Source organism: Pantherophis guttatus, chromosome 11 (genome assembly GCF_059756535.1).
Source record: "Pantherophis guttatus breed Tessera chromosome 11, ASM5975653v1, whole genome shotgun sequence".
NCBI lineage: Eukaryota > Metazoa > Chordata > Lepidosauria > Squamata > Colubridae > Pantherophis > Pantherophis guttatus.
The window spans coordinates 7,798,930-7,825,579 of NC_142073.1; the positions used below are offsets into that span (position 1 = coordinate 7,798,930).

General features: G+C 42.1%; 2 protein-coding genes across 3 annotated transcripts; one reads left to right on the forward strand and one right to left on the reverse strand.

Moving 5' to 3' along the window:
- Positions 1-33: 33 nt before the first annotated feature.
- Positions 34-19,145, forward strand: VPS35 (VPS35 retromer complex component). Of its 2 annotated transcripts, none has more exons than XM_034426441.3 (17): positions 34-227; positions 3,940-4,038; positions 4,619-4,715; positions 5,067-5,190; positions 6,346-6,528; positions 7,329-7,542; positions 8,485-8,568; positions 9,084-9,193; positions 11,132-11,228; positions 12,625-12,773; positions 13,463-13,670; positions 13,919-14,074; positions 14,679-14,801; positions 15,333-15,512; positions 15,775-16,014; positions 16,637-16,780; positions 18,067-19,145. In XM_034426441.3, the coding sequence occupies exons 1-17, from the start codon at positions 225-227 to the stop codon at positions 18,244-18,246; spliced, it is 2,391 nt and encodes a 796-aa protein (XP_034282332.1). In that variant the 5' UTR covers positions 34-224; the 3' UTR covers positions 18,247-19,145. The 2 variants fall into 2 exon arrangements, with proteins under 2 accessions (XP_034282332.1, XP_087733425.1); XM_087877299.1 differs by lacking the exon at positions 34-227 and adding an exon at positions 1,548-1,687.
- LOC117670912 (histamine H3 receptor-like) lies at positions 18,911-26,633 on the reverse strand. The gene is made up of 4 exons (XM_034426440.2): positions 26,453-26,633; positions 25,828-26,091; positions 22,932-23,098; positions 18,911-21,621 (listed from the first exon to the last, which is right to left on the reverse strand). The coding sequence occupies exons 1-4, from the start codon at positions 26,466-26,468 to the stop codon at positions 20,740-20,742; spliced, it is 1,329 nt and encodes a 442-aa protein (XP_034282331.2). The 5' UTR covers positions 26,469-26,633; the 3' UTR covers positions 18,911-20,739.
- Positions 26,634-26,650: the final 17 nt, after the last annotated feature.

A 26,650-nucleotide genomic window follows, 5' to 3' on the forward strand; every position in this document is an offset into this window, starting at 1 on the left:
AGGAAGCTCTTCCGATTGGCCCGTCGCGCCCCTACACCTCAGCCGTTCCGCTGGCTCCGCCGAACCAATGAGGAAGGCGAGGGGAAAGAGTGGCAGGTGGAGGCGCGCCTAGGAGGGAAGAGGGGGCGGGCGCAGGGGCAGTCACATGACGCTGAGAGCGGCGGGGGGGGGAAACCGAGGCGCTGGGCGTGCGGGCGGTGCGGCCGGGCGAAGGAGGTGCCACCATGGTGAGTGGAGGGAGGAAGGAAGGAAGGAAGGGGGCGACCGGTGGGGCGGCTGGGTGTGTGTGTGTGTGTGTGTGGGAGGATTGTCAGGCCTCCCCAAGCCAAGAAAAGCCCCCCTTTGAGATGGGAGCGTCCGGACGCCTCCATCTCCCGAGCGGGGGAAGGCTGACGGGCCTGCCCGGTTGCGGCTCCTCGTGAGGGGAGGCAAAAAAAAAGAGAGAAAAAAAAATTTCTCCTCAGGAACGGCTCCCATAACGACGACGCTGCCCGGGAGGCCATATTCCACTCTCTCTCTCTCTCTCTCATACCGTCTCTATAGACGGGGTGGGACTATGGCTCCCATCATCCCCAGCCCAGCAGGGTCGACTCGGGGAGGGCAAGGAATTCCTGACAGGCGGAGGGAAAGCCGCGTCACGTGCACGTGCGGAGCCTTGGGGTGGGGGGGGAGGAGGAGGAATGGCTTGGTGGGGGGGCCTGGCTGCGCCCCGCGGCTGAGGCGGCGGGGTGGGGGAGGGGAATAAGGTTGGGCAGAGGCGGTTGGCGGGGGGGGGTCTTTTATAGAGGTTTATATGGGGGAGGGGGTTGTTTGCAGGAGATGTTATGTTGGGTGGATCCCCCTTTGGGGTGTGTGTGTGTGGGGGGGCAAAAGGATCCGATTCTGGTTTTTTTTTTTGGTAGTCCTCGACTTACGGCCACAATTGAGCCCAATGTGGAAGGCTTGCACACCAGAACAACTAGACACAAGGACAGTTTTTTCCCCCCTCTCCGAATGCCATCACTCTGCTTAACAACTAATTCCCACAACACTATCAAATAATTTACTGTATGACTATTATTCTACTCTTCCTTACTAGTACTGTGTTTCCCCGAAAATAAGACCCTGTCTTATATTTTTTTGAACCCTGAAATAAGCGCTTGGCCTTATTGCCAATGCGCTCAAAAGTCCGATTGGGCTTATTATCAGGGGATGTCTTATTTTGGGGAAAACAGGGTAGATACATAGGATAGATATAGAGACATGATAGAGGTAGGTAGGGAGAGAGAGAGAGAGAGAGAGAGAGAGAGAGACCGTGTTTCCCCGAAAATCAGACCCTGTCTTATATTTTTTTGAACTCTGAAATAAGCGCTTGGCCTTATTGCCGTGTGCTTAAAAGCCCGATTGGGCTTATTATCAGAGGATGGGGGAAAACAGGGTATCTATCTCTTCCCACTTATTACTATAACCAGGTTTCTTGTATCTTTCAATTTATATAAATCCTAGTACGATTTGATAGCTTTATTAGTAACCTTGACTATCACTAAGTGTTGTATTTTGTTATTGCCGATGAATGTATTTTATTCTCCTTATGGACACTGAGAGCATATGCACCTCAGGCAAATTCCTTGTGTGTCCAATCACACTTGGCCAGTAAAGAATTCTATTGTTGTAAGGAAACCTTTATCTCCCTGAATGAAAGGATAAAGTAAATAAGTGGTCGTGATAGGTGAAACTTTGTATCAGTGAGTCAAGGTAAAAGCTGGACTGACATTGGGATATTTAAATACAGGCAGACCACAAGGGAGCCCAACATATTTCTGTCGCTCAGCGAAACAAACCTTGGTTTAAGGGGGTTTGGGTTAAGTGAAATGAAACTGCTGCAAAGGTCCTAAACACTGAAAAAAACAGTTATAAGTAACTTTTTTCAGTGCCGTTGTCACTTGGAACTGTCACTAAATGAACTGTAAGTTGAGGACTACCTGTATGGGTAGTCCTTCACTTATGACCACAAGTGAGCCCAATGTTTCTGTGGTTAAGTGAGACATTGGTTAAGGGAGTTTTGCCCCATTTTGTGACCTTTCTCCCCACAATAGTTAAGTGAATCGCTGCCGTGGTTAAGTTAGTGAAACGGTTGTTAAGTGAATCCCCATTGACTTTGCTGGTTGGAAGGTCGCAAAGAGGGATCATGTGAGTCCGAGACACTGCAACCATCCTAAATATGAGCCAGTTGCCAAATGGCTGAATTTTGATCACGCGATCCTGGGGATGCTGCAGCGGTCATAAATGTGAAAAATGGTCATAAGTCATTTTTTCCAGTGCTCTTGTAACTTTGAACAGTCACTAAATGAACTGTTGTAAGTCGAGGACTACCTGTAAAGATGTCAGGTTTGCCTTAGACCAGCCCCCCTCCCAACTCTTCACAGCTCACTGACCTTTTCAAATTTAAATACATTAAATAAATAAATAAATAAATAAATTGTTCTCCAACATCCGTCTCCAACATTTATTCTATGAATATAATTTAATACATACTACTTTAACTAACAATGCTGCAAATAATAATAATGGATAGTGCTATTGACCCTTGAAGGGTTATGTTGACCACTTTGGAGAATCTTTCCTTAGATAATATAGTCATTGAGAGCTGCTAGGCGTTGGACAGTATCCAAATTCAATCAGTAGTTAGATTATTTTTTAGTTTGTACATGTTGGGGGTCCTCAATTTACAGCCACAATTGGGGTCAGAATTTCTGGGGTTAAGCAAAGCAATGTTAAGTCAATTGCCCCTGAATGTACAACCTTTTTGTAGCCATGGTTATTAAGTGGATCACTGCAGTTGTTAAATGAGTCCTGCAATTGTTAAGCAAATCCAGCTTTCCTCATTGACTTTGCTTGTTGGAAGTAGGCTGTGGGAAGATCACAAATGTTGATCACATATCCCCAGATTGCTGCAATTGTAAATATATGCTGGTTGCCAAGTGCCCAAATTTTGACCACATGATCACGGGGATGCTGCAACGGTCATCAGTGTGAAGACCATAGCACTTCCTGACCTACGCTTTAGCATAAAGTTTGATTGATGTGCCTTCAAGCTGGTGTCAGCTCTTAAGAACTACATAAATAAGTATCCCCCATGTTGAACTGCATCTAACCTGGTCGTCTAGTGGTGTACCCATCATTGCTCTAACTGAGTCAATCCACCTGGCTGCTCGTCATCCTTTTTCTTTCACCTTTCCCAGCATTACAACCTTCTCCAAAAGCTAGGTCTTCATATAATATGTGTCCAAAGTAGGATAATTTGAGCCTGGTCATTTGTGCTTGAGTGAAAATGCTGGGATGATCTATTTAATTCATTTGTTATTTTGGCTGTCCCACAAGTCTTTTTCAACATAGATATTGTGTTGAAGTCTTCTTCAACACAGAATAATGATACATTGTTTTTGTTAGTATTGGTATTTATATATTGTTCCTCTCCACAGCTGCTCTGACTGGCATGCAACCAGAATAAAAAATGTAAAAACATCAAAGCAGGAGCCTGTATTTTTGCTACTGTATTTTTGGTCTTCGACCATAAAGTTTTAAGCAGTACTGTTGGGAGCAAATTTAGGATTTTTAAAATAAAAACTGTTTCATAGGCCTGTTTCACGATCCAGTAATAAATATATAAAATTAATAAGTTACAGCAACTTTAAACCAACTTTAAAACAAAACAAACACTTTAATTTTCCTTTCTTCTAAACCAAGGAGAGAAAAGCATGGAAAACTGAAGTCCTGTTCACGTTCACTATATTTTATGTATCTCTCCCCCAGTTGTTTCCCTGACAGAACCAGTTGCTCACTTGTGTTTTTAATGCAACTAGTGAGGAACATGCTGTGGGCTGCATGACTCCTTGGTGCCTTTTGCACAGGCTGGCCCTGATAGTCTTATCAGAAAACATTCCTTTCCTTGTTTTCTAGCCAACTACACAGCAGTCTCCGCAAGATGAGCAAGAGAAGCTTCTGGATGAGGCCATACAGGCTGTTAAGGTGCAGTCTTTCCAAATGAAACGCTGCTTGGTAAGAACTGGTGGAATTCAATTCTTCTTTTCTTTCCCATCGCGATGATTAACTCTGTGAATCGGATAAAACAGCAACCTGTTCATAGTTTTGTAGCCTTGTGTACTTCTCTGAAGTACACAAGCTGAATTGAATGAGGATTTTTTCTTCTCGGGAAACATCCAACGAGCTGCTTTGTTTAATTCATAAATACGCCAATTGTACAATTATTATTACTTAAAAACTTGTGCTGCTTCCAAAAACTGTTTAAGTGTAAAATGTTCAATAATGTTGCCTATGTTTAAGTAAAAAAAAAATGGGTACAGCAAGAATCCAAACTCTCTAGGCCCCCCCCCCCCAATTTGGGATAGAAATTTTATAAATTCACAAACCTATTTCCAGCTTTGTTTTAATGACTTGAATATTTCAAGAGGTTTGAGCTTTAGTAACAATGATAATCCAGAATATCTTTTTCAATTACTCTTTAAAGGGCTATAACCCTGGTCTCTGTGGTTTGTTTGGAAAATAAACTGCTAATTGATAAAGAGAACATGCATGTTGCACGACAGAAAATCACATATTGCTGTTATCATTTTGACAGGACAAAAACAAGCTAATGGATGCCCTGAAACATGCCTCGAACATGCTTGGTGAGCTGAGGACTTCAATGTTGTCTCCAAAGAGTTATTATGAATTGTGTATCCTCTTTAATTGGGCTGTGGCTCATTTAGCTGATAAATGATGCTTCTTAGTGTCTGTGGATATCTCTGTGGTTGTGGGAAATATGCATAGGTCAAGAGCAGCAACCTACCCCCCCCACCCAATCTGTGACTTGCTTCTGTTTCTCCATTTGCAGCCGCTGCTTCTGATCCAACCTCCAGCCTTGTCCAACCTGATTCTCCTGTTCTCCTATTAGGCTGGATGTTAGCTCCATTGTTTCCTTCGCATCTCCTCCTTTAGTTTCTAAGTGATGGGTTTCTTCTTGGTATTGAATGGAAATGATCAAAGTTGTGTTGCCTTAGTCTGTGATCCTTAATTGCAAGGAAAAGATATGGCGATCTCCGATGAGCTCCACTATCTAGAGGTTTACTTGACGGATGAGTTTGCTAAGGGAAGGAAGGTGGCTGATCTCTATGAGCTGGTTCAGTACGCTGGAAACATCATCCCACGGCTGTAAGTCAATTAAGAATCTCCTGGTCAGACATTCAGTTCTGATGGTTGGCTTTGGGTTTTTGTGTGTGTGTGTGTGTGTGCTTCATTGAATTGAACAAAATGCTCCCAAACATAGGTTCCTGTCTACTTCTGCCTATTGGCATTAACCCACAAGATATAATAGGTAGTCCTGGACTTATGACTGGTCACTTAACTGCGCAGAGTAGTGAAGGGCTTCCCCAGGAGTATTTACAAGCCAGTTTCAAAGTTAAGCCTCCCCTCCCTACCTTTACAGCCATTTGCAGTGTCCCCACAGCTACGTGATCGCATTTAATGTCAGTTTTGCAAAACCAACCCATGTTACATCTTTTTGTTTTTACTTAACGAACTTCGCAAAAATGGTTGTGAAATCAGGTTGGCCACGTGGGTGACCCATTTTACAACCGTCGCAACTTATGACTGATGAGCAGACTCCACTGTGGTCCTAAGTCAAGGACTACCTGTGTGCTACTTTGTAATCCTTGAAAAAAAGAGATGACATTTAAATGATCATTCAGTCCGTCAGTCAATTTAAAAAGGGTACCTTAAGATGGTCTTTTGCTATAACAGATCAGCTTCTTTGCAGCAGTGATGGCAATATGAATGAAAAATGAAATTAGAAAAAATATAGGAAAGTAATGGCATATTTATTACATATGCTTTATTCTTAGCAAATTCTAAATGGCTAGTGCTTCAAAAAGGAAAAGAAAATGGAGACGGGGGGTTACAGGAATGAGCCAACGTTGTGAAATAGCCTCCCTTGGAGATGAGACTGACCTCCACTTCACAATTTTTTCAAAAACTTCTAAAATCTGAGCTGTTTTGTGAAGTTTTTCCTTGATTTCATATTGCCATCTTTTTTAGTTTTCTGCTTTTATGATATTCTGCTTTTCCTTAACAACTCAGGACTGTTGGGTTTTTAGATTGTCCTCTGTATATTTAAACCATATTCTTTATGTAAGCTGCCAAGGGCCTCTTCTGAATGATGGTGAGATGACAGTACTATTAATAAAATCAATAAGAAAATAAGAGAACCCTTAATCGAATGGAGTGTTGGAATGGTAATTACCAGCCTGCTTTTACCCTAGCCCAGTTGTGGGAAATGAGTCTTGTAATATTGTCTCCCTTATTTCTCAGCTATTTACTAATAACTGTTGGGGTGGTCTACGTGAAGTCTTTTCCTCAATCTCGGAAGGACATCTTAAAAGACTTGGTGGAAATGTGTCGTGGGGTCCAGCATCCTTTAAGAGGCCTGTTCCTTCGCAACTATCTTCTCCAATGCACCCGGAACATTTTGCCTGATGATGGAGAGCAGACAGAGTAAGAGCTTTGAAAGATCGAATGTGTTATCTTTTCATCTGTGAGAAACACGTTTGTATTGAGGGGTGGACGGATAGGGCAAACTAGTGGCCCAGTTTGAAGGCATGGGACAAAGTCACCTGCTGAAGAGTTAGGGGCTCAGTGTGTGCAAAAGGGATTGGCTTTGGAATTTGAACATTACAAGATATTTGAAATCCAAACCATCTTGAACTTGAAACACCTGGTTTTGAATTTGAAACTGGGCCTTCTGGAAATCTTTTGAGCTTGAAACAAAGTGTTTGGAAAACCTGAAACCAATTGAAAGAAAACAATAGTTCTAAGAACCAAAATGGCTGGAATTATGAGTAGATCATAAATATGTGAGTTGTGAGTAGGATTAATATGAACATTAAAGTAAAAAAAAATGAGCGAACCACGTGACCGATGCTTTGCAGAATTTAACCAACATGAGGAAACAATGGAAATGTATTTATCTTTCATAATTGATTGGGGTGCAGTTAATTGTAGCTTCGCAGTTGTGAAAAAGTTGTGGTGGCTCAGCTCAGGTTACAGTTTTGTTTCCATGGAAAGGACAAAAAGCCATTTAGCCCGAAAAAATATATTACATACTTTTCTTCCTAATGCAGAATTGGTGTCGAGACGATATTAAATCTGAGGTTCAAATCTTACCCCCAAGAGAGTTATTTTTATGATCCTTTCTCTCTACGGTCGCAAATGCATGCTGTCCCTTGGTTCAAAGACATCCAATCCACATCCTGGAAATATGCATTCTTGACATGACTCCCTTTGTTGGCCCACAGTGAAGAAACCACCGGGGACATCAGTGATTCCATGGACTTTGTGCTGTTGAACTTTGCTGAGATGAATAAGCTCTGGGTGCGAATGCAGCACCAAGGGCACAGTCGAGATCGGGAGAAGAGAGAGCGTGAGAGGCAGGAGCTGAGGATCCTGGTGGGAACCAACTTGGTCCGGCTCAGCCAGCTGGAAGGCGTCAATGTAGAGAGATACAAACAGGTGAAGTTAAATCCTCTCTTCTCAATTAGGGCATCTTTACTGCACCTCAGTTAGTTTAATTACTAAATTAATTACTCAATAATTGCATCTCAATTAGTTTAGCTTATCACTTCTCTAGAAAAAGGCATGTTTAGGTGAGGAAGAAGTTCAGAGTTTGGTATTATGTGGTTAATGGCTGTAGAAAGTATGCAAATAACAGACAGTCCTCGACCTAAATGGTTCTGTCAGGGCAGGCAAGTTCCTCAAAGAATAGGTTTATTGGATATGTCGTATTGGCATAAGCTGGTGAAAACCACCTCTGAATATTCCCGCGGTTTTCACCTAATTAAAAGTAAAAGTTTTTCACTTTTGCAAAACAACTAGTCACATGGTCCAATCAGGATGTTGTCCAGTTGCTAGGTGACTCCAGTCCCCTCCTTCTGAGCACCTGCAGGAATGTCCTTGGTTCCCAGGAGAAAGCATTTTGTTTTGGCTACAACACTCCAACTATCTCTGTTCCCCCCTCCCTGTCCTCCTTCCCTGATGTGTCAGCTCTGAAGTCTCAAAATGGCCTCAGGTCAGGCCAGCTTCAGGATTAACAGGTTCATTTAGTGACTGTTCAAAGTTACAACAGCACTGAAAAAGGTGACCTTTGTAGCATCCCTATGATCATGTGACCAAGATTCAGATCCTTGGCAACTGGTTCATACTTATGACCCTTGCTGTATCCCAAGGTTATTGTGATGACCTTTTGAGACCTTCAGACAAGCAACAGCAATGGGGAAGCCAGATTCACTTAACAACCGGGTTACTAGCTAATCAGCTGCAGTGATTCATTTTAACAGCTGTAGCAAGAAAGATCATAAAATGTGGCAAAACTCACTTAACAAACGTCTCACTTAACAACAGAGATGTTGGGCTCGATTGTGGTCATAAGTTGTTTTTTTTTTTTCTGTTTTCCAGATTGTCTTACCTGGCATACTGGAGCAAGTAGTTAACTGCAGGGATGCGCTAGCTCAAGAATACCTAATGGAATGCATCATACAGGTAACATGGCTTAAGGGAAGGTTAATTGGCAGGTTGGTACGGAGGATCTAATAGGCTGGAAAAGAAAGCCAATCATGAAAAGGCCACAGTGCCATTCTTGAGCTAGCAGAATCAGCACCAAGAATGGATGTATTTGGCTTTTTTAAAGATCTAAATGAGTTTCCAAAAACCTTTGTATATGGATTGTGTTCAACAACATGGTGTATGGTTTTTGATGTCGTTTACATAAATGTTACGATGACTGGGCCACCATATTTTATGTCACTTGGTTATTTGGTTTTAGAGACATGGAATCTGTTGTTTTAGATTTAATTTTTATCATTTTAACCTTCCTGCAATCTTGACAGCTGGGGAAATATATAAATAACAAATAAGCAGAAATTGGCTGAGTTTATACAAGTTAGTAAGTTGAAATGGAGCAAATATTCTATCATGTTTTAGTACAGCGATCAAATGTCTGTTCACTAAATAACCTAGAATAATAATTGATCTATTGCTTCATCATGTCCTCCCAGGTTTTCCCAGATGAATTTCACCTCCAGACTTTGAATCCTTTCCTTCGAGCGTGTGCGGAATTACACCAAAATGTGAATGTCAAAAATATTATAATTGCATTAATTGATAGGTACGTAATGAAGCAAACATTATAAAGTCTGTGCTGGAGCAAAGGAGAGGGGGAATCTTAGGATCTCCTCCAGAAGGTTTAGAAGAGTTAAATATATATATATATATTATATGCAGGAAGAAATTTTTCAATGCAACCATTTGTATATCTTCCTGTTTAGTACATGATTAGATAGAAATTGATTTATAATAAAAAGACAACTGTTTTAATTTGGGTAGGAAAACAGAAGAAAAAATTAATAGAGGTTGAACAGAAGAGGTGATAGTGTTAATAGGTATACGTAGAAGGAAAAGATGAATTAGTAAATACAAAATGTAAATTTGAAAAGTGTTACATCCTGAAGTGTCTCATGCTTGAAACAGAGACCTCAAACTACTTTTGACCAGTTTCGAATTATGGTTCATATTACCTGATTGCAAAGATGCATTTTGGAGGAAAAACTTGAGAATTTGAAATTGGAGCAGCTAATTGCCCAAAAAATTGAACAGACAAGGATATTCTCAAGGATGCGGGTTGTGATCCATGAGGACTAGTAACATGATTAAGGTAGATATGTGGAGCTTTGATTTGAAGTACAAAGGCTTGATTTGCCACTGATTTGTACTGGATTCCAATTTGTACTGGATTCCAATCCTTTCCTATAGATTTTTGGGCACAACTCTTGTCTCCCATCATATTTTTGGAGACGTGTGAACAAGTGTTCTCTATCTCCACCATTTTCCTTCCTCCCACCTTCCTTGTGATACTGTTTTTTTTTCCAAATAGCAATTTATGCCGGCATATGTTCAGAAAACTACAATATTTGCATGTACTTGGTATATGTATGTTTATAAATGTACATTTTAAAATAAACATTTGCAGAAGCTAGTTGTTTGCTGTCTGTGTGAGAGATGTATGTAAATCAGCTTTCTGGAGTGAGCTTAAAGTCCCAATTTTGTTTGTTTGTTTGTTTGCAGAAAGCTGTGACTAGAAGATTTCTCTGAAATGTAGCTTTAGATAGTTTCAAAGCTTGTTATATCATGTGGAGCAAGCCATTTTTTTATCCTTCTCTCCACCGTTACTTTGACATACTTTTCACAGCATTAAATAGTGAAAGATGTGGGGTGCTGATAAGGTTCCCCCCCTTTGTTTAACTACTTTGGGCAGACTGATTATGGTGGGTGAGCAAATTGGCTGTGATTCACTTCATCAGTTTGGACTATGAAATCACTTCAGGGATGTGTCCAAAATCTTTTCTGAATTGTCCTATCGATTCGAAGGGCATTTGACGATTTGATCCAAAATGTCATTTGCAAAGGATTCGATTTGGAGAGTCAGTCAAATTGTCTTCAAACAGAATCCTTGAATTAGAAATTTGTCCAACTCTTATGATGATTAGGAGCCCCCCCACCCCTCTCCCGCCTAGCTCATGTTTAATTCTTATCTGGTGGTAACCATCTGCTGGTGAAAAGCTGTTCCATCTGTTTGTGATTTCCAGAAAAACAAGCCTTACTAGTTTGCCTTTCCTAATTGCTGTGCAAAGTTTTTGGAAGAGATTTGGGAGCATTGGAGTAGGGAGTCATAAGGGAAAGGTGAAATTAACCATTGTGTTAATAAAAGCCAATTTGGATCAAAGAATCATTTATCAGAGGAAGGTTGCCTTCATATGTGTACTCTGTCTGGCTTCTTGGGTACACTCTGTGGTCGAGGGATGTGAGTGTGATGGTGTGTTCTGATGAAGTGTATTTAGCCAGGGAGGGATTTCATGCATGCCAACCTGAATTCCATGATGGAAGAAGAGCAGGATATGGATCTGATGGGTAAGGAGATTGGGGACATGTCCCATTTTTCTCCAAGAGAAATCAAACGCTATAACTGCAAACATCTTGATTTGGACAGCACAATTGCCTGTTAGTCAAGTTTGCAAACTGCATCTCATAAATCTTGTTCTGTCTTTAGACTCGCCCTCTTTGCCCACCGAGAGGATGGACCAGGGATCCCAGCGGATATTAAACTCTTCGACATTTTCTCCCAGCAGGTGGCTACAGTCATACAGGTAACTGGAAAATAATTGCACTTTCTCTTGTGTTGCTTATCATAAATGTGTTTGCTGGGTTTGGCTTAATATCCTTGAATCTGATCATCAGCCAATCCAAGACAAAAACTATTATTTAATTATCTGTTAGAGGCTAAGGAAAGTAGCACAAAAGGCCGGCTGGCATAGAGTGCCAAAAAAATAAATAAAAAGAACTTCATGTTGCCTTAATCTCTAGAAAAATGGGGAAGTATAGGTTGTAACAATATGTTTCATTTTTTTTCAATCAGAAGTGCAGGGTATTAAACAGTTCATTGGTTCGAATCCCTAGTGCTGCGTAATGGGGTGAGCTCCTGTTACTTGTCCCAGCTTCTGCCAACCTAACAGTTCGAAAGCACATAAAAAATGCAAGTAGAAAAATAGGGACCACCTTTGATTGCTTTAAGAATCTGTTAGAAAGGCACATACATATTCAATTCTTAGCTGCAAATTTGTATGCTGACAAAGAACTGCCTTCACAAACTGCTTATTATTTTCATCGCCTCAGCAATCAACAGGTTCTCAAGAAGTAGAGAAATTTCAACTTGCCTGGGATTTGAATTTTAATTGAGTATATCTTCTTTGGCAAAGTTAATGTGCTGCTAAATCCTTGACCCATTGGAAATTGGTTTATCTCAATACTGTGAGCATTGCAGATCGGCAATTTCAGGGTTTTAGGCTGGAGTTTTTCCCAGTCATGCCTGTAAATGTTAAAAGTTTGAATGTGAGATCTTTTGTATGCAAAGGAAGCATTTTCCCCCACTGTAAAATAAGAGCAAAGGTGAATCTCCTAGAAACCCAGTCTAGCTAAAAATAAGTGCTTCTTTGACTGGTTCAGGTCTGGATAAGTGACTATAGGTAGTCCTCGACTTACAACAGTTCTTTAGTGACTGTTCAAAGTTACAACATTACTGAAAAAAAGTGTCTTATGACCATTTTTCACACTTAACAACCGTTGCAGCATCCCCATGATCATGTGATCAAAATTCAGATTGTTGACCACTATCTCACATTTATGACAGTTGTAGTGTCCTGGGATCATATGATCCCCTTTTGTGACCTTTCTGGCAAGCAAAAGTCAATAGATAAACCAAATTCACTTAACAACTGTGTTACTAACTTAAAAACTGCAGTGATTCACTTAACAACTATGACAAGAAAGTTGTAAAATGAGGCAAAACTCACTTAACAAATGTCTTGCTTAGTGACATAAATTTTGGGTTCAATTGTAGTCGTAAGTCGAGGACCATCTGTACTTCAGTTCGGTCACAGCTATAAAAAGCAAAATGTGATGTTCATAAATAGACTTATCCTTCCTGTTACTCCTAATGCCCAAATACACTTCTTTTGCTTCCATTGTTGACCATCCAACCTTCAGTCTAGACAAGATATGCCTTCGGAAGATGTAGTATCATTACAAGTCTCGCTCATTAACTTGGCGATGAAGTGCTACCCAGATCGTGTGGATTATGTGGACAAAGTGTTGGAGACAACAGTGGAGATTTTCAACAAGCTTAACCTGGAACAGTAAGTTGATGCAAATTTCTTGGCTTTGTGCCGAAAAAAAATCTCTCCCGGTTGGAGAAACAAAATAAATTCCTGCACTGTCTGACGCTTCAAATGAAGTGACTTTACCAGGTCGATGAAAGAATTGAGGGAGCTGGCTTTTGGGGTGATGGAAATTGATTTCTGCCAGTTCTGTCTTTTCTTTCTTTTTTTAAAAAATTGTTTTATTCATAAATATTTTTGAATACAGAGTTTTGTCTGGGTATTTACCATTTACAATAGAAAGAGAGAGAAAAAAGATAGAAAATAGTAATAAATATTAACACATGTACTAATAATAGTAATATTCATATAATAAAATGTGTACTAAGAATAATAATATAACTGAAAAAGTTTTGAGTTTCTTTTTAAATTGACTTATTTACATTTTTGTTAATTATTGTAGTTATAGATCTTCTCTATTTTTAGTACAGATATTCATAGTCTTTCTTCATCTAATTTCTACCTCTTGTCTGTATCCATTCATAAAATCTATTCCATGTCGAATAGTATTCTGTCTCTTCTTTATCTTTTATTTTTAAAGTTAGCCTGTCTGTTTCAGCACAGTCAAATTTTTTTCAAATTTCTGTCTTTTCTAAAGACTTTCTCTGTAAATTAAGACACTAAGGCACTGGAGGCCCTCATGGATCACCCACTCTTTGTCCTTTCAGCATTGCAACCAGCAGCGCTGTTTCAAAGGAACTGATGAGACTCTTGAAGATCCCTGTTGATACCTACAACAACGTTCTCACTGTCCTGAAACTGAAGCATTTCCATCCTTTGTTTGAGTACTTCGACTATGAATCCAGAAAGACCATGAGTTGCTATGTGCTTAGCAACGTGCTGGATTACAACACAGAAATTATCTCCCAAGACCAGGTAAGGAAATCACAAGCGTCCACTTGTATTATTTAAGTGAGTTCTTTGGGGTCTGTAGCTGGGGCAGAACAGCTCCATGTGCAGAGACTCTCCTTCCGTGGTAGCCTTTCGTCTCCATCTTATGCTGATCCAGCAGGGAGGAAACGGAATGAGTCAATGGAGCCCTGCTAGCAGTTCCAAGCCAAACCGGCATGAGTTCCTTTTCTTTAGGAGCCATCCTTGAGCTGAATGTGGTTTGCCTTCTGTAGGTAGATGCCATCATGAATCTGGTTTCGACGCTAATTCAGGACCAGCCAGACCAGCCGGCTGAAGATCCAGACCCCGAAGACATGGCTGATGAACAGGGTCTTGTAGGCAGATTTATCCACCTGCTTCGTTCAGACGATCCCAATCAACAGTATCTGGTATGGCCGCCTTCCGAGGCATTTGTGTCTTCCTTCTATAACTGAATGGTCACCCAAGGGGCTAGAATTCCTTTTCCTTCATCTCTGGTCATCAAATTAGCCAAGGGAGTACAATATAGTACATTGAGTGACCATATGCAATTGTTGGTCTGCATTCATCTTTTGTACTAAGTCATTATTTGTTTTAACCACAATTTGTTGGCCCAGCCTTAACTAGCTGAGTTTATCTAACAGTGTACATTACAAATCTTGAATTATTGTTTTGTATATGAACTCTCGGTTGGTGTCTGTCTGTCTGTCTGTCTGTCTACCTACTTACCTACCTATCCACCCACCCACCTACCTTATTGGCTGCCCATCTTACCGCAGGGTAAGATGGATAATTTGGTTCACAGATTCTGTGACCATGCTGGTTTATGTATATAGAAAAAATGATGAAGGTTATGAAATTGGACACTTGACTTCCTTTCTCTGGACCTTTGTACTCAATTCCCCCCTTTTAAAAGGCAATTTTCTAATTTGGAAGTTAGGCTGTTCCTTTGTGATATATGTGTCTCGTAATATTCAGCGCATATACCAACATGGGAACCTTTGTATATTTTAGATTTTAAATACCGCGCGGAAGCACTTCGGTGCCGGTGGGAACCAGCGCATCCGCTACACATTGCCGCCGTTGGTGTTTGCTGCGTATCAGCTTGCATTTCGCTATAAGGAGAACGAGAAAGTGGTGAGTGCATCTGCATGTGATACGATTTGCTTCGATGGCTACTTAAGCTAGGAGGGATTGGTTGGAAATTGCAGAATAGAAAAGAAAGAAATGGCAAATTGTATGAGTCTAAGAAAGTTTTGACCAATGAGAGGGGATAAATTAAGTGCAGGTCTCTAAATCTGGTGCAATATGGAATAAATGGCTGAAAGTAATCTCTAAGCCATTGTTTGACAATCTTGTCAACTTCAACTCTCAGAATTCTCCAGCCAGCATTGCTGGCTGGGAATTGAAGTCCACCCATCTTAAAAGTTACCAAGATTGGCAAACACTTATTTGGATCTGGCTGGACTGGATAGTATAAAACCTTAAACTGTATGTTGGGGGAAAAAAAGAGATTATTTGTTAAATGACATCTTTAGTTTTGCGTGGTCACACACCATTTTCCCCCCAGATCTAGATAGAATTTGATATGGAATTCTAAATAGAAGAATGCAGATTTTTTTCTTTCCCATCTCGGGTGACTTCTTCTGATTTGTTCCCTTCCCCCAGGATGACAAATGGGAAAAGAAATGCCAGAAGATCTTCACTTTTGCTCACCAGACCATCAGCGCTTTGATTAAAGCCGAGCTGGCGGAACTTCCTCTCCGTCTCTTCCTTCAGGGAGCTTTAGCCGCTGGAGAAATTGGCTTTGAGAACCACGAAACGGTGGCCTATGAATTCATGTCTCAGGTGAGGTCTAGAAGATCTTTTTCTTTCTAGAGGCACCCTCCCCTTTTTTATTTTTCCTTTAAATATTTCTGATCGCCATCGAGAGCAGCAAAAATAAAAACATTACAATAATCAAGATGATTTCTACTGGTTGCTGAAATACTTGGTGTTTTTTTTTTACTTTCAGAGGAATAAAAAATACAGTGCATAACACTTCTTCTGTCTGTCTGTCTGTCTGTCTGTCTGTCCTATTTCCTCTGCCCATATTTCTTGTCTGAACCAGGCATTTTCTCTCTATGAAGATGAAATCAGTGATTCAAAAGCCCAGCTGGCTGCAATCACGCTGATAATTGGGACATTAGAGCGGATGAAGTGCTTTGGCGAGGAGAACCACGAACCTTTGAGAACTCAGTGCGTGCTGGCAGCTTCAAAATTGCTGAAGAAGCCAGATCAGTGCCGAGCCGTTAGCACTTGCGCCCATCTTTTCTGGCCTGGCCGGAGCACGGACAAGAATGGGGAAGAGGTAAGGCCAGCCCAAGACTTGAGGAAATGGTCTTCTGTAATGGGCTGTGAGAATAACCTTGAGAGTTGGAGGAAACAGACAACAGATATTCTGCTATCTGTTCAGCTATCTTTTCCACCCCACAAAGGCATTTGGGTGGAAAAAGTATCTCAGAAAGGACCCTCACTAGTTCTTTGGAAAGTAAAGGCAGGGGACGGGGGAAGTGCTTTCAGGCTGGAAACATGCTGTTGCTGTATTTTCACAATAAAGGTAGAATTAGATTTCTTGGTTTTGATTTCCTAATCTGGACTACTTTGGAGGGGATGCTGGCCGGGGAATTCAGGAATTTAAAGTCCACGTCTTACCATTGGTAAATTTGGAAAACACTGTTTAATGGGATTAATGTCTTGGTTAAGGAGAAATTCAGCCTTGGCATATCTTGGCAGGGTTCTGGAAGGAATACAGATTCCGATTGATGCATCTTGATTGCATTTTCTTTAGAGTTTTGTGAATTCCTCCATGCTTCCTAAATCGGCTAAATAAATATGTTAGTCATGCAGCTTACTTTTGAGGAAAATCCATTAGGTAAATGTCTTGATGTGGGGAGTGCTAATCCCCTCTTTTTCTTTGTCTTGTTGCTTAGCTCCATGGAGGCAAGAGGGTCATGGAATGCTTGAAAAAGGCGCTGAAGATAGCCAACCAATGCATGGATCCCTCTCTGCAAGTTCAGCTCTTCATAGAAATTTTAAACCGATATATCTACTTTTATGAAAAAGAGAACGAGGCGGTAAGGAACAGGACGTTGTGTTTTATGCAGAGGTGCACAATCGCCCTCACTATCTCCCATCACCCTCGCCATCTCTCCAAAATTTCCATCAAAATGAGAACTTTAATGAGACCAAAAAGAAGGAACGTTCTTCTTCCCCTCCATCCAACTACAAAAGGAGGCAATCTTTTGACTTAAATTAAAATTACTGGTAGTCCTCGACGTACAACAGTTCCTTTAGTGACCGTACAAAGTTGCAACAGCACTTGAAAAAAATGACTTGTGACCGTTTTTCAAGCTTAACAACTGTTGTGGCATCCCCGTGGTCACGTGATCAAAAATTCAGATGCTTGGCAACTGACTCATACTTATGACGGTTGCACTGTCCGGGGCAGGGTGTGTGTGTCATGTGATCACTTTTTGCATCCTTCTGAGAAGCAAAGTCAATGGGGGGAACCAGATTCACTTAACAGCTGCAATGACTCACTTAATACATGTGGCATGAAATGTCATAAAATGAGGCAAAACTCACTTAACTAATGTCTCACTTAGCAACAAAAATTTTGGGCTCAATTATTGTCATGGGTCAAGGACTTACCTATAGTTTTCTAATGGTCTCTTAACAATGTAAGAGTGCTCGACAGATGCTAAATTCAGATTTGTGGAAGCTCCTTTGGCACCATCCCTTCTTTGTCTGAAGCCCAATTGTTTTGCACAGCAGCACAACCTTGTCTTAAGAGGTCAGGCTACATGTTACACTTAGTCTGTGGTCCTTTACGTCTCTGCAGAGCACTGGGAAATAGCAGGGAAGGAGGCTGAGCATCTCATTTCCCAACAGCTTTTCTACCATTGGCGTGCTCTGAATATACAGGGCGTAACTGAAGTTGAATGAGAAAAAAGAGAGTATAGGTTAGCGAATGTGAAAAAGATTGAGCAAGTTACAAAGTGGTGGACCATCATTACGACCTCAGGTGCATTATTTTATTGAATCTTCATGACCATCTTGAGTTCTTCTCGGCTTTCCTCTCCACAATTAAATCGCTAAACTCTGATCTGAGATCGGCCATTGGGTGAGTGGGCACTGAGAAATTCTGCCAACCTCTAGTTTCAAGTCCCACATTTAGTTGCGACCATATGATTTGCCTCTTTCTTGGTTGTTGCTCAGCAACAATTCCAATCAGCGTGGAGAGGAATGAGGGATGATGGGAGGTGTTGTTCGGCAACGTCACGGTGGTCTTGGCAACAAACCAGATTGTGCATTGTGTAAACCCCGTCTGTCTGACACACTTCTCTTTTTTTAAACACAGGTGACAATTCAGGTGTTGAATCAGCTCATTCAAAAAATCCGGGAAGACCTTCCTAATCTCGAATCGACCGAGGAGACAGAACAGATCAACAAACATTTTCAGAACACGCTGGAGCATTTGCGCTTGAGGAGGGAATCCCCCGAATCCGAGGGGCCAACTTATGAAGGGCTGGTCATTTAAACAAAAGACAACCCCATTCACCCACCCACCCACCCACCCATCCCGGTCCCATTCTGTGGGCGCTTGTCCTCTTGTCTTTCCACGTACAACACACAAGGCATTTTGTTGTTAATTATCATTCTTCTTGCATTAGAGATCATAGACTTTTGTGCCTTTTGGGAGTGCCAACAATAGGCTTTCGGTTCACTCTTCTTCTTTTGTGTGTATGTGTGTGTGTGTGTGAATGTGCGAATATGTTCTAGGCTGCTGCTTCCAAGCATTTGGGATTTAAGTATTCCTGTCAGAATTTCCAAGGTATGGACTAGCAGGCCAATAGAAAATTAGCATGACTGAATCCGTTCTTCTAAAATTCCACGTGGTTGTACATCTCTCTCCTCCGCCTCCTCCCTTGTCTTCTGATTTTTCTCTCCTGCTCTTCTGTCCTCACATTTCCGCCCAAAAGCCATATAATCTCTAATCCACCTTTTCATCTGCAAGTGTTACTAAAGCTGTGGACTATTTTTTTTTTTAAAAAAAAAATAACTTTTCATTTTCTTGTCTGTCAGATTCCACTTTCTCCTCTCTCTTTTTTTTTTTTTCATATTTGTCAGAGTTCTGTCAGATTTCCCCCCACCCAGAATATCTTCATGCATGTATTTGGAGTTATAAAGCACCATTCTTTTAAAAAAAAAGGAAAGAAATTAAACCAAGAAAGTTATATTTTGCATATGGGGACTCAAGTGACATACAGTGAGGGTTCAGTATAGTACACAGGGCATATTTATCAAGATAATAGTAAGAAAATTCAAATCAGACGGTGGTCTATAGAGTATATAACCTTCAGTACTGTCAAATTAGGGGGAAATGCAATCTGTATCCTTAATTTGTGCCAGTATAACAATAAAGTTGCTATTAATGGATATGGCCTCAACTATCTCTTGTTGCATTTAATGATCATTCCAGCTCTTTTTAAAAAAGAGGCTGCAATTGATGACTGCATTAAGAGCGTCGCTATAGCAACCACGGCTGTTTTCACACGGGCGAAGCTATGCATTCAATGGGTTACGGCTTGGTGTATTGACTGGAAATTGCCTGATGAAGTCCGTCTTACTTTTCGACCCAAGTTTTGCGGGAGGTTTGCTTACGAGTAGGACGGTGCGGTGGCTCAGCAGTTAAGACGCTGGGCTTGTAGGCTGGAAAGCCGGCAGCCCACGTTCGAGACTCAAGCTCCACACGACGGGGTGAGCTCCCACCCTCGCCTCAGCTTCTGCCAACGTAGCAGTTCAAAAGCATGCAAATGCGAGTAGCTAAATAGGTACCACTTTAGTGGGAAGTAACAGCTCTCTGCGACATCATGCTGGCCACATGACCATGAAATGTCTTTGGACAGCTCTGACTCAATGGCCTTAAAATGGAGATGAGTATCACTCCCTAGGGTTGGCAATGAGTAAAGTCCGCAGGGACTCTTTACGTTTTACCTTTGCTTATGAATAGCATTTTGCCAAGTGGAATTGGAATAATTCCTTGGAACTGTGAGTAATCCTTTGAAAAGCACCACTGCACATGAGCAAGGTCCACCCACAGACTAGAACTGTGATGATGAACCTATGGCATGCGTGCCACATGGCACGCGGAGCCATATCTGTGGGCACGTGAGCGTTAACCTAGCTCAGCTCCAGCGCATATCCGCGTGCTGGCAACCTGATTTTCCAGCCTTCCAGGCCCACCGGATGTTGAGAAATGAGCTGTTTCGGGCCTCCGGGGGGTGAGGAAGGCCGTTTTCGCCCTCCCCAGGTTCCTAGGAAGCCTCTGGAGCCTGGGGAGGGCAAAAAATGGGCCTACTGGGCCCACCATGCCATCAGTTGCCGAAAGGGGGGAGCATGGGGGGTCGCGTGTGCATGCGCAGGGGGTGGGGTGCATTGAATTATGGGTGTGGGCACGCACGTGCGCAACCCCAGGCGCTCCCCCCACTTTTGGCATGTGACAGCAAAAAGGTTAGCCATCACTGGACTAGAACTTCTATCAAAAGATGCTCCGTTGCACTGTGTTTTCTGCAATATAAAGTGGACAAGTAATTCTTTAAAAAAAAAAAAAATCCACATCAGTACAAAACCCTTACATGCAAAAAGAAACTGCCTTTTTTTTTAATTTGCAGATACTTCAACACAAGTGTACAATGTCCTCTGGTTAAATTGCTTTATATCAGAATTACATTATTTCTTACGAATGAGGACTCGGTTGGGAATTTACAAAGCGTGCTGAGCTTAGGTACCGGAGAATAAAGTAGTCCTCATTTGCATACATAAGCACTGCAAAGCAGTGTAAATTTCTTGCGTTTTCTGAAACCCAAGGTTGAGCTTTCTCCATTCTTTTCATTTTTGCCCAAAAAGATGTAGAAGTCGATCTCTCGGGATCGAACATTTGAATTTGCCTTTCCTACTCGGAGGATACGTTCACGCTCAGTGGTTCTATGTGAAAGGTACCTAAGCAGAAGCGTCTCTTCAGTGTTCCCTCTCACGTAAAAATATTAGGGTGGATTTTTGCCTTGGCCGGACAGAGCAATTTCAAAAAGGCTTTTCTGAAACTGATGTGGCACAAAGGATATAATACGGGATTAATAGCTGAATTCAACCACAGTAGCCAAAATGATACTTCATAGAGATCATGGTGGATGCATCTCCCGTGACAACCAGCTCTGATGATCATTAGAAGGGTGTAGGGTGCCCAACATACAGCAAAGATGCAGACAACAATGGCTAAAGATTTGGCTATTTTCTTATCGCGGGAAAGCCGAAACCGGCTAGCTGCAGTATTGGCCACCTCTGCTTTCCCCGTGGGGCCGGATATGTTCTCTAGAGCTTTGTAGACACCACCCCATGGTGATTCAGTTTGAATGTCTACCTTCCAAGGTGGAAAATCTTGACTGATGTTAAACTCTACTGAGTGAGTCTGGAGGTGATGGATGCCGAGACTCCCCATCGCAGTCTTGCTAGGGGTGAAGCTTCTCACCTTTTCGTTCCTCTCGTCCTCTCTTTTTGTGAAAACTACGACGTGGTCTCGTTTCTTCCTGCAGCAAAGAAGTCCACAGTTCTTTGGGGCTGCTGAGGAGCTCTCGCTTCCGACCGGCGTCCGCTTGCGAATGTTGAAATAGATACTTAAGTTGAAGTAGGTGACACTGATGAATGGTGTGAAGAACTCAATGGTGGAGGCAATCATGAGGAAGTACCAGTTGTAGTGGAATTCGGCATAACACTTGTTCTTAGGGATGATGGTCTGCTGGGCTATGTACTCCCAGCTGATAATGGCTGGACCATAAAGGAGAAATGCTGCAATCCACACCGTAACCATCTTCACCACCGTGCTTTTGGTCATCCCTTTCTGAACTCTGTAGCTCACCTAGAAGAAAAAGTAGATGTCAAGCCCAGGAAAACAGGAGCCCAAGCAGTTCAAATGAATATATCGGTTGATTGTATACTAACGCTCTCTATAAGTATCTGAACTACTAACTGTCAAGTCAAATTGGCAGTAGATGAGAGTCAACAGAATTCAAGGTAGACTTAAATCTCTTGTGGGCGTGAAGGGACTTGAGACTTATGACACGTTTGACCCCCTCCCTCTGGCTCAGCTTGGTCATCTACAACAGGTGGAAATCTGATTATTATGAAAAGCTTGTTTATTAGATGGAAAACTCTAAGGAACAACTGTTTCCATGGTTGATGGCCAACCATAGGTTTTCATTCTTGGACTTTCACAGTTAAACCTTCTTCTACTGACTTGGATCATCATGCCAAGTTGTAAACCTGGTTCATATAGTGTATACCACGCTATGCTTTGCTTTACCACATGTGTTGAATAAAGCACAGTCAGATACCATTGTTTTCATCACATGCTACACTAAAACCGAGCTTTATATAGCTGTAGTTCTCCACAATTTAGGAAGTTGAGCCAAGAAACCCACATCATGCCTTTAGTGTGATGTGTGAATACCAACAGCATGTGGTCTGCCTGTTGACATCTTAACTGCAGTTTTTGAGACGATGCTATGCTTCTTATGCTGAATGTGTTGCATGTATGTATGGAGTTGGCGTGGATTTAAAAAGCCATTGTTAAGTAGATACCATAAGCTTCACCTATGAACAGGTTTAATGTTTTCTTTTAGTGTGACGTTGAGGAAAGTTTTGACTAGGGATGTCCAAGCTTGGCAACTTTAAGACTTGTGGACTTCAACCCCCCCGGAATTTTCCAGCCAGAATGGATTGGTCCTCCTAAAATTGGTATTGAGGTTTCAGAATATTGTTTGATGCTTCAAAGAAGGAAAAGACAGTGATTGCCATGTCTTTGGTCACATGCAGGAGAACAACTGTCTGATGATGTCAGAAAGAGAATGAGTCAGAAAACGTTGGGAGACTGAACATCTGCTAAGGCAGAAATAGTGGTGGCTAGTTGTAATTCACGGCAGTGTTTTCTAAACATCTGGAAGCCATCAATTAGCTAACTGAGACTCTGTGCAATCACAATCACTTGGGTGTGCCTTAAATTTCATAGCCGTTGACTTATTTAGTTGCAATCGGTGGGTTGCCCAGCAGAATGTGTGGCTTTGTGTCACCTGCCTAAAGTTCACACAGGTGTCCCTTGAATTCCAAGAATTCTGATTATCCCCCTGGCTGGAGATAATCAGAAGCCCCATGGAAAGCAACGTTTCTTACCGCCCTCGTTACAGAGATGAATCGGTCAAAACTGATCAAGACAATGTTGAAGCCAGAAGCGGTGCAGACTAGGTAATCGACCACCAACCAGAGCTTACACAGGCCTTCCCCAAATTTCCATTCATCGGTCAGGATATATGGGATGTAAAGGGGAATACAAAATCCACCTGGGAGCAAAGGAAACAAGGTTGCGGAGACAGCCATAAAACGGAGGCCAAATTGTAGGCAACTTTTAACGACTAGCAGTGATCCCCCCCCCCACACCCTCAACCTTTCACACACTGGACATTTCAAATGGTCCAGTCACATGGAAATCAGGCATGATTTCATAAAAATGAAGACTTGAAAAGGAATGCTGAGAATATACAATACAAAACCCTCCTGCAATGGGTGGGAAAACCAACTAGAGTTGGCTGTGCAATGTCTTCTTTAAAAAGCTCAAGAGATGGAGCACTCACAATCTCACTTGGGCACTATTTCTGAATCTTAGAAACATCCCCCCCCATTCCTTCCTTCCTTCCTCCCTCCCTCCTTCTTTCCTTCCTTCCTTCCTCCCTCTCTCCCTTCTATTCCTCCTTCCCTTCTCCTTTTCCTTCCTCCCTCCCTCCTCCTCCTTTCCCTCCTCCCTCTCTCCCTTCTCTTCCTCCTTCCCTTCTCCTTTTCCTTCCTTCCTCCCTCCCTCCTTCCCTTTCCTTCCTTCCTCCCTCCCTCCCTTCTCCTTCTTTCCTTCTTTCCTTCCTCCCTCTCTCCCTTCTCTTCCTCCTTCCCTTCTCCTTCTCCTTCCTCCCTTCCTCCCTCCCTCCCTCCCTCCCTCCCTTCTTTCCTTCCTCCCTCTCTCCCTTCTCTTCCCTTCTACTTTTGCTTCCTTCCTCCCTCCCTCCTTTCCTTTCCTTCCTTCCTTCTTTCCTCCCTCCCTCCTTTCCTTTCCTTCCTTCCTTCCTTCCTTCCTTCCTTCCTTCCTTCCTTCCTTCCTTCCTTCCTTCCTTCCTTCCTCCCTTCTCCTTCTTTCCTTCCTCTCTCTCTCCCTTCCTCCTTCCCTTCTCCTTTTCCTTCCTTCCTTCCTTCCTTCCTTCCTTCCTTTTCCTCCCTCCCTCCCTCCCTCCCTCCCTCTCTCCTTCCCTCTCTTTCTTCCTGATTTTAAATGTTAATAAGGGTGGCCTGAAACCTCCCAGTCAAAGGCAAGCAATCCAGGTTTTCAAGAGATGCAATGGATATTTTCAGTCTCAGGTTTAATGAACAAATTCTCCCTCTTAAATTCCTCCTTTCAAATGTAAATAAATTCTGCCTGCCTAGTTTGGGGACTCTGGGTTCAAAGGGATACCGGAGAGCAGTTGGGAATTGTAGCTGGCCCCTTCTCCACTTTATTTTCCACATGAGAAGCCACCTTTCAGTCCTTACTGAGAGGTAGAAAAATTAATGCCATTGTACCTCTAAGCCAGGAGTTTGCCACTATGATATTGACTAAATTCTCATTTATAGCCCATGAGCAACAATGCTTTTTTTCCTTTTCTTTGTGCACATACTATCCCTGTGAAGTAAATTCCTTTTTAAAAAATTGAATACAAACTGAACCAAAAAGTGATTAAACTCTGCAGTTGCCATATCAATAGAACTACACATTGTCTTCACTGCAGTTATTCTTTGTATTCCAAGCCCATGTGGTTTCAATCTTTGATTTTGCCTCCCTGCCACATTTATTCATTTTTACACAGTATTTTTACGTATACTGAGACTTTCCTCTGAAGAACACAAGGCCACTTGCACGGATCTGACTTCTTCCGCAGGAGTTTTGTACACACAATACATTTAACCAAATCCCAAACCCAGGGGCTGCATCCACACAGCTTGTTAAGTTTGATGTAGTGGGAAGCTCGGTTAATTTATTTTGTGACTTAATGCGCTGCGTAAACCCTGTTCATTTTTCCCCCTTGGTTTACAGTTCATTGTATTGTGTAAATCCACAAATGGGTTAATTCAATAATCAGGTTAAACCAGGGATGAAATCCTGCAGGTTCTGACAGGTTCTGGAGAACCAGTAGCGGAAATTTTGATTAGTTCGGAGAACCGGCAAATACCACCTCTGGCTGATAATGGAGGGGATGGAGAATTTGCAACATCCTTCCTCCGGGAGTGGAGAGGGAATGAAGATTTTGCAGTATCCTTTCCCTGCCATGCCCACCAAGCCACACCATGCCCACCAAGCCACGCCCACAGAACCCGTAGTAAAAAAAAAATGAATTTCATCACTGGGTTAAACAATGCAAAGTATCATCACAACAAACCCATATCATCTTTATCATTCCCATTGAGAGTTTTGGATCATGTTTCTGCTAAATTAGTTCTGCTCATTTCAAAAACCCATCACAATTTGGGGTTTGATTTAGAACCCTATCTAAACCCATCCCAGCCCATCCCAATCACTGCAAACTGGTGGCCCAGTTTAAGTGCAGTACTGCAGGCAAACTCTGCCTGCAGCCTGGAGTTCAATCCTGACAGTGCTCAAAGTTGACTCAACCTTCCATCCTTCCAAGGTTGATAAAATGAGGAGTTGGATTGTTTGGGGGCAATATGCAAATAATGCTTTGATTTTGTAAACTTCCCAGAGAGTGCTATAAAGTGCTATGGGGCAGTACATAAACCTAAATGCTATTTCTATTTCTATTATAGCTTAGTCAACAGCCAACTGGTTAAGTAAACACCAAGAAGCGTGAACTCTACTTATTACTCAGTTCAATCACACAGTGCTTGCTCTTGGGATACGATGAAAGGAGACCCCTTTCCTTGCCCTCAGTGGTGTTTTGAGCTCTCAGAGAGAAACCAACCAAACCTCCACCAGATCCCCCTCCCATCTTTGACTTTCCCCTGGCTTGACTCATTTCCCAGAAGCTTCACTCACCCACTAAAAAATCTGCCAGGGCCAAGTTCAGGAAGAAGAAGTTCCCTTGGGTCCGTAGGCTTTTGTCCACCACAAACGCCAAGATGACCAATGCGTTGCCCAAGACGGTGACCAACGCTAGGAATCCCATGAGTATTGCCAACAAGACAGTGACAGGTGCTGAGAACTGTCCATGGTGCTGAAAACGATGTTCTGCAGCAGTCACACATCCGTTGCCCAGGCAGGTAGACAAATTCAGTACCACTTGAGTTCCCTCAGACAAAGCTGCAAGGTGAAGAGACAAAAACGGATTAGCGTTGTTGTTGTTGTACTACTGTGACTATAAACAACAGGCTGGAAAGTCTGATAGTTGTTATTACTCTGTTTATTCATGGATAGATTCATTCCTAAGCATGAGATATCAACCGTTGGAGAAAAGGGGAAGCTGTAGGCTGCTGGAGCATATAAATTGGATTGGTTCCTAGAAGCAGAGGACAGAAATTTAGCAGAAGGGACAAAAGAGAGAATAAAAGGGAGCATCAGAAAGAAAGAAAGAAACACACACAAAGGCAAGGCAGATAATAACCGTTGCTTCTTGCAGGAAAGACTTCCACAGGGAGAAGGAGAAAAGGGGAGACCAAATTACCAGCTTGGTGTTCCATTCTTTGGGTGCTCAAGCTGATGTCTTTTTTCAGAGTTTTCTGTCCTTTTCTGCGGTCCCCATAGCTGCCTTATTGGGCAAAGACGTTGCAAAGCAGGGAGAATCAACTCCCTGGATTCTGTTAAAGCACTGCCAGTTGTATTCCTTTTCTGTTTCAAACAAGTTTGGGTAGGAGGGTTGTGT